General features: G+C 44.5%; 1 protein-coding gene across 2 annotated transcripts; it reads left to right on the forward strand.

The window, feature by feature from the left end:
- The first annotated feature begins 401 nt into the window (after positions 1-401).
- On the forward strand, positions 402-12,982 carry NUP85 (nucleoporin 85). Of its 2 annotated transcripts, XM_052808927.1 has the most exons (19): positions 402-528; positions 635-728; positions 809-971; positions 1,373-1,443; positions 1,975-2,018; positions 2,821-2,890; positions 3,831-3,952; positions 4,332-4,466; positions 5,058-5,180; positions 5,565-5,696; positions 6,104-6,210; positions 6,511-6,594; positions 7,204-7,269; positions 7,740-7,891; positions 7,984-8,101; positions 9,446-9,546; positions 11,339-11,490; positions 12,097-12,183; positions 12,793-12,982. In XM_052808927.1, exons 1-19 carry the CDS (start codon positions 496-498, stop codon positions 12,892-12,894), a joined length of 1,956 nt encoding a protein of 651 aa, XP_052664887.1. In that variant the 5' UTR covers positions 402-495; the 3' UTR covers positions 12,895-12,982. The 2 variants fall into 2 exon arrangements, with proteins under 2 accessions (XP_052664887.1, XP_052664888.1); XM_052808928.1 differs by lacking the exons at positions 402-528; positions 635-728; positions 809-971 and adding an exon at positions 995-1,094.
- The last annotated feature ends 87 nt before the right edge of the window (positions 12,983-13,069 follow it).

The following is a 13,069-nucleotide window of genomic DNA, read 5'->3' on the forward strand; positions in this document are numbered from 1 at the left end:
CGGCCGCGGCGCTGGGCCCTGCCCGAGAGCCGGCGCTCAGAGACCCCCGGGCAGCACCAACCCTCCCGGGGCAGCCACGGGGCTCCGGCGGCTCACCGGCGGTCGGCCTCAGGGAAGCGCCCGAGCCAGCTACGGGCGGGAGCGGAGCGGAGCCCGGCCTGCCCCGTCCCCGTCCCCGTCCCCGTCCCCGTCCGAGCGGCCGGCCGCGCCCCCCCGCTCCCGCCCCGGCGGGGCCTTTGGAGCGCGGCGGCGCTTCCGGGGCGAGCGGCCGGCGCCTGCCCCGAACCGGCGGAGACCCGCCGCTCGCCCTTCCTTCACCCCGGCCGGCGTCTCAGCTCGGGCCGGCAGCGGCGCGGGGAAGGGCCGGAGCGCGGCGGGGCTGCGGGGCGAGGCGGGCAGCGGGGCGGGCAGCGCAGGCAGCGGCGCGGGCAGCCGCGGCGGGGCCTCCCCGCGCGCCGGCAGGCGGGAGGCGGTGAGGGGAGCGCGGCCGCCGCCATGGAGGAGCTGGACGCGGAGCCACCGCTGATGGTGCGGGGCCGGGCCGGGGAGGGCAGGGCCGGGCCGGGCCGGGCCGGGCCGGGCCGGGCGGGCGGGCGGGTGCGGGCGCCTCTGACGGGCCGCCGTCCCTTCACAGGTGGTGCCGGGCGCGGACCCGTCCGCCAGGCAGCTGTGCTTCGCCTGGGGCCCCGCGGAGGTGCTGGTGTGCGAGACCCTCTTCGGCCGCAGAGGTGGGTCCCCGGCCCGGGGAGAGGGAGGGCAGGGCCGGGCCGGGCGCTGCTGTCCGGGACGCTGACGGGCTGTGTTGCAGGCAGCGGGGAGGGAGGGCCGAGCTCCTCCCGCGTCTTCGTGGTCCGCAGGGATCAGGACATCTACATCCAGACCTTGCGGAAACTCTTCAACGAGTCGCACGGGATCTTCGTCGGCCTCCAGCGGAGCGAGGAGGAGCTGGCGGGGAAGTCGAGGAAGGCGCAGTGAGTGGATGGGGCGCGGGAAACCGCCGCCGTCGCTGCTCCTTCTCCAGCTGGGCAAACGCCTCTCACCTATAAGTGCCCCCAGCGAGGCAAATGCTATTGACCAGGCTGCTTAGAGCTGCGGTAAGCAGCAGCAGTGCAGGAAAAAAATGACCGCTTTGGGGTAATTTTACAAAACAAGGCCCTGATCCTTCCAGTAACGGTGCTGACCAGCACCCTTGCCTGCATATAGCCGGCGTGCGTACAACCACCGCACGCAGCCCCGCTGATCCCCACTGGATTCACCCAGGTACCGGGGGTGCCTACTGCTGCAGAGAAACCTGCAAGGCTTTAGTGGACAATAGGCATGAGACTAAAACTCAAGCAGGTCTCTCTAACCAAAGTCTTTTTGTGTTTGGCAGATTGGTTCAAGTGAGTAAAAACTACCGATCGGTAATAAGAGCCTGTATGGAGGACATGCACCAGGCAGCTAGTAAGTTTGTTTGTTCTCTTACTGCAATAAAAGGAAATGCCGTTTGTGATTATAAAAGTAGAACTTCAATTGTCTGTTATTGCAACTACTGTAAAATAGCATGCATAGATTTCAGTAATTACTAAGACTCCGTTTCCATCCGGGAGATTTCCAAGCTGGTTTGTAAATCTGGTCAGAATTTTTTTTTTTCCCTCACCATGTTTTAACTGATTTTCTGGGGACTTGCAGCCTTTTCATATCTGAGGTTGCAGGTTTATTGGAAACTGAGTCCAAATTAACAGCTTGCTCCCACCAAAAAGTGGGAGATTTTACTCTTCCCTTCCATCTGTGCCCTGTAGCCATACCCAGATTTGCACAGGATTTACAAAAAAAAGTTAGAAAGTTTTATATAAAAGTTTGCTTTGCCATATGTGTACTCAGTTAGGTCTCTGCTTCATGAGTGAGCAGGTGTTGTTGTCTTTATTTATGAGCCCAGAAAGGGCTGTGAAAGGTAAATATGTTGCTCTTTGTCTTTCCTTATTCTTTCTTTAGTTTCAACTCGGGACCCTGCCCTGCACAGCCAGTATAGCACTCAGGTAATCTGCAGTCCTGTCATGTAGTCACAACTGAACATGAATCGCTGGCTAGTAAATTCATCAAGACCAACACTGTGGCAGTAAGGCAGTTTAGATTTAACTCTGGCTTAGTACATTGGATGCGTTTCGTGACCAAGAATAAATGGGAATAAATAGTTGGCTCCTGTACTTCTAAAACAATAAAAAGATGACCAACATCTGGATTCACTGCCATTTCTTAAACATATTTTCAGTGTTATTAGGTGTGATGTTTTCTTGTCATCTTAAAGCCAGCTGTGGGCCAGTACTCGCCTGTCTGAAACTTTACCTCTCAAACACTCAAGTTCCAATCAACTGCATCTGAGCCTCGTAGCAAGCTCTAGGCGTTCACTGTGAACTGTTGGACACTAGAAGTGTGTTATGGGAAGAGCACATTGCTCACAGTAGTTTTGTCCTATTAGCTGCACTGATGTTGCTTTATTGGCCTGCCTTTCTTTCTTTGCTGTTTGTATTGTTAAATCTTAGGAGAGCAAAAAGGCTGAAAATAACAGTTTCTGTACTATTTAGTATTGCCCACTGATGACATTATCATTGCATTTCAATACACAAACAGCTTCAATATTTTCTAAGCTGAATGTGTGTAGAGAAGTTGCGGCCTGTTTCTGTCTTTTATTTGGTATCTCTGAAGTGTCAGTATGACACTTCTCTTGTCTGCAAGAACTGAGCTTAACTGATTGCTATGGACAGCAGGTGCCTTTGTATGGTTAAAAAAAACCTAACTGGAATAATTACTAAATCTGAAGCGTGGCCCTGCTTTTTTCAGGTTTCTATTCTCTCTGCAATGGAGCTGATCTGGAACCTGTGTGAGATTCTGTTTGTTGAAGCAGCTGCAGGTGAGCAGTAAACTATCCCGATGTTAAGACTGAAGGGCTTTTTTTTTTCATATTTATTTGTTTAAAATGTGTATAGCATCCCTAGTGTCATATTTTAATATGTTTTAGAGATATAACAAGTGTCAACAAGTCTTTTAATACCTCTTCTGCCTCAGTAAATTGCCTTCTTCGTGTTGAATTATGTCAAGCTATTAGATTTGCCTTCTTTTTCCCCTCGTGTAGTTCACTACAATTTAAATTGTCTTTTTAACAGAAAGGTAGTGAAGAAGAGGGATATCAAAAGTTGTTGCTAATTTATTTGACTTTTAAGCATAAACACATCTTTAAGCGTCAAATACGTTGATGCCAACTAACATTTATGCATTCTCTGATGCAACTCCTTTAACTTTAGGATGCAATTTTTGAAGTCAGTTTGTTTACACCAGCATTTTAAAGTAGTAATAATTTTTTAAGGAAATGGAATTATTCAAACAAATCTGCTACTTGCACAGTCCCAGAATTCAGAAGAGAGATTCACAAATTGTAGATTACTTAATCTGAAGAAAATCACCTAGTACCAGATTTCCTCCTCATATTCAGTTAATAACAACAAGTTGATGCTAAATTAAACAGAAACATTCTATGTGTCTTTTGGCATTGTGAGATTTATGATCTGAATCACTCACCTTTTATTTCTTCAAGTAACTCATTAGGGTTTTCTGCTGGACTCCGCTGCTGTTCCGTCTAAAATTTGCCACACAAATCTGTCAGCAGCCTGGTGCTCCCACAGCCCGGCTACTTAAGGAACTCCATTCCTTCATAATTTGAGTGTGGCAGATAGAAATCCCATCAGTAAACCTCATCTAATGATTGTCAAACCATTAAGGTTAGAAGCACGTAAAATAGCAGTTTGGGAACAAACAGTTGGGAACTAACAGAGTGAAATCTTCTCTGCATAAAGCTGGTCCCCTTCTGCTTCGCCTCCTTGACTGGGTTCGACTTCATGTCTGTGATGTGGACAACATGGTCCGTGAAGTTCTGAGCAGTGAAAATCCATCGAAACACGAGCTCTTCTGGAACGTGGTGAGTATAGTCACCTATAAGATTCTTAAACAAAGAGAATCCACACCTATGTATTTTGCCTTCGTCCTCCCCACTCGACACTAGACTACATCTTAGGAACTGATACCTAGGACACTGCTGCTGTCTGCCTATACAGGTTTTAAGATGAAGCCATTCTGAAGATCATCCTACCCCTCATTCCCATCCTGATCCTTTCACTTTCATGCTCCATAGAGGTCAAGACTTACACTGTGTATTTGAATTAGCAGGGCCTACAGTTTAAGCATTTTAACTCCACTTAACTTGCCTAAATCACAAGTTAAAATTCCCCTCTGATACTCTTCCTGGGTATTTTGTAGCCTTGCACGGTGTGGTGCTCACAGACAGGTGGATTTTGCAGGTGGATGTCTTTGTGCTGCAAGGCCGAATGGATGAAGCACGGCACTTGCTCTCCAAGGAAGCCAGTGCCAATCCCGCGTCGGTGAACATGTACAAAATCTTGGATGACTTGATGAAGAAGATGCCCGTGCCCAGTGTATGTACAAAGTGGATTTTTTTCATGCAGTTCCATTGGGAAAAGAGATAAGAGGGATGACAGTATTAGTCCAGTCTATTTCATCTCTGCTGTGGCTCCTGTAACATCACAATTTGTTGACCATTAAAACATCTCAGTCTTAATCCTTTACAATAATAATATTTCTGTTCTTGAATTGCCCAAAAGACGCAGCCATACAGGCAAAAACCTGTTAGGTGACAAACCAACACAGAAAGATAATTTTTGCAGCAGGATACGTTATCCAGTTGTCTGAAACAGTTCCTGTTGAGAACTATTTTGTACAGAATATTTGCTGAAGACTTTGCCAGCAAAGTTTCCCTCTGCTGCAGTGATCTCCTTGTGGAGGAAAAATTGTGGCTGCATCACGGTAATCTTTCATGGGATGCTCTTAAGATCCTTTGCCTTATTTAGCTGGGTAAAGACACTTCAAATGCAATTATAGGGCAAGGAAAAATTTGATGGTAGCCCTGTGTTTAGCTTTTTAGCATGAATGACTATGATTTCAGCCCAAGTGCCTGTTGTGATTTGACTTGGTGTTTTCTTTATTTTATGTATCTTACCTCTGTTCAGCTTGGCAACACTCAGACACTGACTGAGATGGAGCTGAAATGGCAGCACTGGCATGAAGAATGTCAGCGGTATCTACAGGATGGAACTTTTGCGTCCAATTCCCACATGGAATCCATCTGCAAGGTGTGTTTTTGCTAGGAAGGAAGGAAACTGGACAAGTATTGGATCCATCCTTGTGTATTTCAGGAGCCCTGTGTAGCCATAAGTAACTTTAATATGCTGGATGATCTGTTCATTAAATCAGGAGATTTCAAGCCAGTCTTTTGTACAGCGTTCTTTGTTTTGCAACAGTCTTTGCAAGCCTGGGCAGATCATTTTCTCTTTGTGTCCAAGGCCATAAGGGGAAAATGAGGAAACTGGGCTCTGAGAAGGATCTTTGTCCTTTGTTATTTAATTTTGATTCAATTCTCAACTTGGCAAAATGGGAGTAATGCCTCTGAAGAGTTACAATGCAGCTGTGTACATCGCTGAATTTGCAGAATTACTCCTGTGTTTTTCTCCTGTTAGATCCTGCTGGGAGATGAGGATGCCATACTGGAGAAAAAGGAACTCATGACTACTTGGTACCACTTTCTGGTTACCCGACTCCTGTATTCCCATCCAACTGTGAAGCCAATGGAACTGCGGTTTTATGCACAGGCATGAAGTAGAATTATTTTTATATTCTCCACTGTTTCTTGCACACAAGGGTTACTGTATTTAAAGAAGAACTTTGCGGGGGTTGACATCTTACAGCAACTACATACCTGTAAGATGTTTCCTAGAATTTGTAAGTGGACGGGGAGACTGACACAGTGGACAAATAATTGTTGAAGACCCAGTCTCTTCAGTGTCTAATGTTACCAGTCTTGTTCCTGCAAACTGTTTTCCCTGTTTCCTTATGCTAAAATAAGGAAAAACCTTTTTTGTTAATGTGTTCAATTGCTATGACCTATTATTTCCCATAAAATAACCTAAATGAATGAGGCTGCTAATCCAAACAAATGTCTTCCTTTCACCATCTCACAACTTCTGCATTTATCATGTCTTTTAATCTCATTCCACAGTCTAGTATGGACCTATTCCTGGGTGGAGAAAGCAGCCCTGAGCCTCTAGACACGATTTTAATGGCAGCCTTTGAATTTGAGATGCATCAAGTGATCAAGGAATGCAGGTTGAGTTTTAAGGTTTTTGATTCTCTAGTTCTACAGTATTGCTTCTGTGTGCATTTACTCCAATAATATTTGGCTTAAAGGATATGGGTACAGCCCACCTGATCATCCTGTCAAAGAATTTTGCAAAAATACGCAAAGCAGGCAGCAATTAAAAGTATTCCATTAGGTCTGGAACATTGCAGCCAGTCGTTATACTGTAATATAGCTTCTGTATTAGTAAGAAATGTCTGTGGAAAACCTGACACATTCCTTGGCAGTAGTAGGCTTAGTTTTTTTTCTTTTGCTTGCTTCAAATACAGCATTGCCCTGAGCAACTGGTGGTTTGTGGCTCATCTGACTGACCTGCTGGATCACTGTAAACTCCTGCAATCTCACAATCTCTAGTAAGTATTTATTTGCATTGATTATTCAGACATCCAGCAGCAAGGATGACTGAAGTAGCTTGTGGATTTTGGTTGAAAAGGAGCATCTTGGGCATATACAGAAGATGGAGAATAAAGGTGCTGCATGTGCCTCTGAAATTAAAGCAGTCCAGGTGCTCTGAGAAGCAGAAGCATTTGCTGACCGGATGAATTTGACATGCTCTTCAACAGTGCCTCAGTACAGTGTTAGGATTTTTAAAAAAATGTAATTTTATCTGAAGTGCAATCAAGGGTCCAAGTGTTTGTGATTATTGGGAATGGTGAGAAACCCATCTAAAAAGAGTTTCTGTACTTACATTCTGAATAAGTTTGAGCAATTGAATTTTGCTATCTGAATTCTCTTGAAGTTTCACTTTCTTGCAGTTATATTTGCTAAGTGCTGTAAATATTTGGCAGGCCTCCCCCAGGAGAAAGCTGACCTGCATGCTTAGGCCTGAGGTACAAAGCTTATTAAGATAGCCCATGAGAAAACATGCTGCATACGTTAAAAGTACTTGTGAAATAAAGCCAGCAGTTTTTTCTAGTGAGGTGCCAATAGTAATGCCTGTTTCTTTTCTCTCTTCCCCCCAGTTTTGGTTCAAATATGCGTGAATTCCTTCTGCTAGAGTATGCTTCAGGACTCTTCTCCCATCACAGGTAGCAACTTTTTTTTACTCAGAGGATAGACTAACATCGAGGCAGCCAAAACAAAGAACCACATGTTAATGAAGTAAAAAGGCAAAACTTACAGAAGCCACGGTTAGGATTTCAGCAAAGGTGTCCCTAAGGGATTGTACAACACTAGCATGTTTCCTTTCCTGAATGAAAGATAAAAGCTATCTATTAGAACCCATCAAGTGTTTTGGCCAGGGTAGAATTACTCCTTCCACTGTGGCTTTTTGGTACAGAGCAACTTGTACCAAAGCACTTGTGAGATGCAGGTATTCCAAAGTTGTATAATAGGCAGCTGGTATTTGGTAGAAAGTAAAAGCCGTTTTTGGTCTGAATACTAAGTTAATCAGAGCTAACTGTTATTAATGCATACTCAGATTCTCCTTGTGGCTTTACTGTTGTGCTTATTTAAGATTTATGATTGGAATGCTTGATGATTTTTTTTCTCCTCTCAGCCTGTGGCAGCTGGGGGTAGATTATTTTGACCACTGTCCAGAATACGGCAGGGTATATTTGGAGCTTCATATTGAGCGGATACCTCTTAACACAGAACAGAAGGCCCTCAAAGTGCTGAGGATCTGCGAGCAGAGACAGATGCATGAACAAGGTGATTGATTTTTAAATCTCATTGTTTTGTAGCAATACAACTGAAACTACTGAAACTAATTCTTTCCCTCTTCTCCTATGTTTTTTCCTAAGTTCGTAGCATCTGTAAAATCATGGCCATGAAGGCTCTGCGGAACAATCGCTTGGGCTCTGCCCTGTCGTGGAGCATCAGAGCTAAGGATGCGGCTTTTGCTACACTAATATCCGATCGGTGAGTCTGAGTCGGAAGCTCTCAGATGACTGCTGCTATAGTGGGGTGGTAGGAAGGGGAAAAGGCAGCCACTCTGCAATGGACCAGAAAAGGTCCTTGCAGCAGGCAGATTGGGATTGTCTTTCCCTCAGTCCAAGTACCTGCTTCTGGACTAGAAAATTACATCCTTGGGTACTCTCATCTGCAATACCCCAGCTGTTTCTTTTCTACATTGTTGTACTTCATGAAATCTAGATAGAGATGAAACAGACTGGCTTTATCTAACAGTCCAATCCTCTTAGACCTTGCTTTGATAAATATTTCTTTTGGCAATATCTCTCTCTTATGCGCTGCCCTTTCACTTGCTCCAATATGGCTCTATGATGGGCTGTACAGTGAACCAGGGAACTGATCTGGATGGAGGATAATTCCCTTCTGTGCTTTATTCATATTATTTTTAACCAGTCTCCATACAAGTCAGTGGGAGCCACTTAAGCCACTATTTCTGCAAAAAATCTCAAGTCACAATTATATATAAAAAAGACTAAAGTTTTATTGTGTGCCTGGTTTTGCATAAGCTTGTCACAGTATCTGACCTTGCATGGGTGGGAAGGTTGTTGCAAAATTGAAGAGGGTGCTAACACTTAGCTTAGACCTAGACAAAAGATATGGCAACTCTCATTATGCTTTTTAATCTAGCGATCCATGTCATGTATTTTTTTGCTAATTGGAAATAGGCAGGTACCAATCTCTTTGCATGTTAGAGTATAATTTTGAAATTACGCTCTGGTTAGATGGCCAGGCAATACTCAATCTTCAGCAGTGAAAAAAGGGAGTATTAAGAGATTGCTGGGTTTTTTTTCATTTATTCTTTGAGGGAGTGGGAATCATTATATTTCTTTCAACAGAAGGTGAAAGAAAACCATCACAGGAAGCAGCTCTGAAAACAGCAGCATAACGAAGGCTGTGACAAAACAGATGAAAAGTTTTTAGAATTGTTTTTGTTCCTACTGCTTATCAACTTTTTTACACAGCAGAAAAATAGAGCTTTTGTTATGACCTGGGAGTGTTCTTTATGCACCCACCAGCCTCAGCTTCCTGTGCTCCTTCCTTCACTTCTTTTCAAGAACAGATCTCAACTACCACAAAATCTAGAAGAATAAATAGTGTCTGTTAAACGCACGTTACATCAGTTCATTTGGCACTCCCAGGAAATGTTTTGATGTCTTCTGAAACCCTCACAGGAGGTTGATTAAGATGAAACTCAGTTGTGTAGTAAGTTTTCTGGGAAGGGATTAGGAGATACAAAATGAATGTGGATGATGTTCTTCCCTCTAAGCTTTTATTGTTTTACTTTCTCCCTAGATTCCTTAAGGACTATTGTGAAAGGGGTTGCTTCTCTGACTTAGACCTCATTGATAATTTGGGACCATCCATGCTGCTTAGTGACCGGCTAACATTTCTTGGTGAGAAGTGTTTACAGTTTTCCTTCTGGTCTGTTATTTAGAACATAGTTAACTCCACAGAATTATTTGGATTTGTCTCTTCCTCCATCTGGCTACATTCTGTTTTAGTGATGAGGGGAAAGCAAATGACTGAAGGTGATTAGGGATGCAGCCTGCTTGCTACCAGGAGACTGCCTTTACCACTGCACTCACAGTAGGCTTCTGTTCTGCAGTGCTCTGAGCAGGATAGTCTTGAGTTCTGACATTTGTATGCTTCCCCTTTCTTAGTCTTTTTCCAGACTTTATCACTACCTAGGGAGACTTCGAAATATTAACAAACGCAATCTGGAAGACCTTCGGAGGCTTCCTTGGAAGAGTAAACCACTGGTTTAAGTTACTTTGACAATGTGATAGTTTTACTAACTACATAAAGGTCTCCAAAATCTGAACAACTTTTGTTGGTTCAGTATGCCAATTTCAAGCTCACTCAAACAAAAGATCTCTCCTTCCCTTTCACTATAGCAATTGTGCCAAATAACAGCGGAGGGCCTCCAGCGAGTTTCCTTCACATACCACAGCTTCCTTCTCCTGGCTGGCAGAGGTGTGGGCTGTGGTAACCTGCCCATCTGGCTGCAGCTGCTCTGTGGCCTTTGATTAATGGACCAAGACAGGAAATGGAGCTAAAGTGCACCTTTCTCTGGAGCTGTGGCAGTTAGTTAGCAAGCCCAATTACTGGAGCCAAAATCTAATAAGAATTGGGAATAGCTGTTGGCAATTGGACTGACTCCCTTCTGCCTGACAGCAGCATTACAGTGAAGGTGATCCTGAATTTGATCTGTTCCCATTTGGTCCAAGCTTGCAAAACTGGAACCGTATTTCCTTCACTTAAACCTTATCCTAAATTAAGCTTAGAAGGTAACTGTGACTTACCAAATCGGTAATCCCTCATATCTCTGCATGCCCAATGTCACCCAGTGACCCTTGCATCAGCCCCAAAGATGTGTAGTTCAGTTGTGTAACTGTGTTTATAAGCTATGTTTATAGAGAAATTACTTCCCTTTCTGCTTTTTATAAAAAGTCCTGAAAGGCCTGGAAATATTTCTGCTTGTTTTTCCTTTGGAGGTTTTAGAAACATCAGGTGTACTTTTGCTGGACAACTTTCACATGTCTCTATCTTGAGCTCAAGCATTAGTCAAAGGTGAATCTGAATGGGAATCATTACTTCCAGTATTTTGACAGTTCAGTGGATACAAACAAAGCCGCAGAATAAAACTCACTTTCATCCTCAGCCAGTTCTCACGTGCTGGATAGTGATGTAACTAATTCTTAGCAAAAGCAGAACTTTCCACATCAACAAAGATCTCAGTTTCCATTTAAACAATCAGAAACACAATGAAGCCTTTCAGACCTCCTGATACTCTGCGATATCAAAAAGAACATTCACTCCCTGGCCTTTCCCCTCCCGTTCCTGGTTTTCGCAGACACCACCAGTATCTCCAAGCCACTGGTGCTGTTGCTCACCCTGAAAACACCCAGCACCAGACAGTATCAGTTAGCAAACAGGCTGGTTCAAACAGTTAACCTCACCAAGAACAGTAACAGGTTTTTGGCTGCCTTTTCAGCCAGCCTCTATTTTAACCCTTCTTCATGCACAAGATTCCCATTCCCCCAGACTCAGCTGCTTTAGAGACTCATTTCAGATGGGGGTAGTTCTACCACAGGCTTCATGGGAGCACACGGACCACCTAACATCCACTAGCCCAGGTCTGACAGACACTGACGCCTTTTACCCTTCACCAACACCCGTGCGTAGGCAAGTACCGAGAATTCCACCGGCTGTATGGGGAGAAGCGGTTCTCTGAAGCTGCCAAGTTGCTTTTGATGTTGATGACGGCTCACATTGCTCCTTGCTCCTTCTGGATGACCCTGCTGACAGATGCCCTTCCCCTGCTGGAGCAGAAAGAGGTGAGCATGCTGGTCATGGGTGACAAAGCCCCCCACCCCCTTTCTTTTCTTCCTGACAAGGTATCTGGAAGTGGTGACCCCCTTTCTGCCCCCAGGTTAGGACTTGCGCTTCCAGTGCAAAAGAACTGTTTGTGGCAGTTCCAGAATTGCACAGCTATCCAAATGTCCTATTGGTGGGAGCACACAGGACCCAGGATAGGATAATCAACTCTTAAGAAAACAGCAGCAGAATACGTACATACTGATAATTTAAGTACACGTTGCATCCAGTTCCTTCTGGTACTTGGCTTGAAGATTTTTCTACTGTGCTTCCTTCTTCTAAGCCCAGTTTTTGCTTTAAGATCCATTAAGAAAATGACAGTTTAGCAATTACAGACCCATGACTGGATAAAGCCTAGAGCACCCGCTCTGACCTCATAGCTGGCCCTGCTTTGCACAGGAGGTGGCACTAGAGCCCTCCCAAAGTAACTTCCAGCCTGCATTATCCTCTGATCCTGTGATTTAAAGGGTCAGAACGGATCTGTGGGAGTGCAAAAGCATTATCTTCTCAGACTGTGTGATGTCCTTAAACTTGATCATTTTCAGTGAATACTTCCATTTCCACAGGTCATATTTTCAGCAGAGCAGACTTACGAGTTGATGCGATGCCTAGAAGACCTGACGGCAGGGAAGTTGGATAAGCAGAAATTCCAGGTAGCTCCTGTTTTGAGGACAACTGGATAATGAATCAGTGGGGCTGTGGGGAAGGTCAGGGAAAGCAAGCTCTGAATTTATATTTCTGTGTGGGGGCAGAAAAGAGGGAGAGCCTGAGCTACTGAGGCTGGTATGTGTTGTTAGTTTTAAAGGCCAGCCAAATGAGGCATCATCAAAAAATATTTAAATATACGCAAAACCAGTACAGGAGTATTTCCACTCCTCACTGTTCTGCTGATTTGGATTGGACTGTGATGCTCTTCCAAGATAAATAATTGCAAATTACATGGGCAATGAAAAGCTGAGATGCTGCCATCTAACAGCTCAAGCTATGAAACATTCCAGGCGCAGAAAAGGGAGCCATTTGCTGCACATGCAAACCTCTACAGCTGCCAGAAAACAAAAAGGCTTGGCAATGCTGTCTTGTGTTGATCTAAAAAGTAGGAAATGTAGCTTTTGCTCTTCTCAGGAGGTCCCTGTAACAGGTAAATACACATGTACTCTCCCTCTTAATGACCTGCATCCTTCCTTTCCAAAACCCAGAGAGAGAACCTATCCCCAGCACATTACTGCATGTAGTAGTCTAACCCAAACTGTGCTTGCTTTTAGGATGACGACGTCGAGACTATGAAAGTGGAAATGCTGAGACTTGCTCTTGCACGAAATCTTGCACGAGTCATTGTCAAAGAAGGCACGTTGGAAGGATCTTGAAGATGGCAGTATGTGATTTTTCTCTTTGTCTGTGGCTCACTGTACATAAACCTGACTGCTTTTCTAAGAATAAATGTCTTGTTTTGCATATTGCGTGGCGGTTTGTTCTTGTCTTCCGTAAAGATAACTTCAAAAAAATGTAAATGTAACTTTTAAGAAGGAGCTGCATCAAAAC

This window comes from Harpia harpyja, chromosome 14, assembly GCF_026419915.1.
Source record: "Harpia harpyja isolate bHarHar1 chromosome 14, bHarHar1 primary haplotype, whole genome shotgun sequence".
Classification (NCBI taxonomy): Eukaryota; Metazoa; Chordata; class Aves; order Accipitriformes; family Accipitridae; genus Harpia; species Harpia harpyja.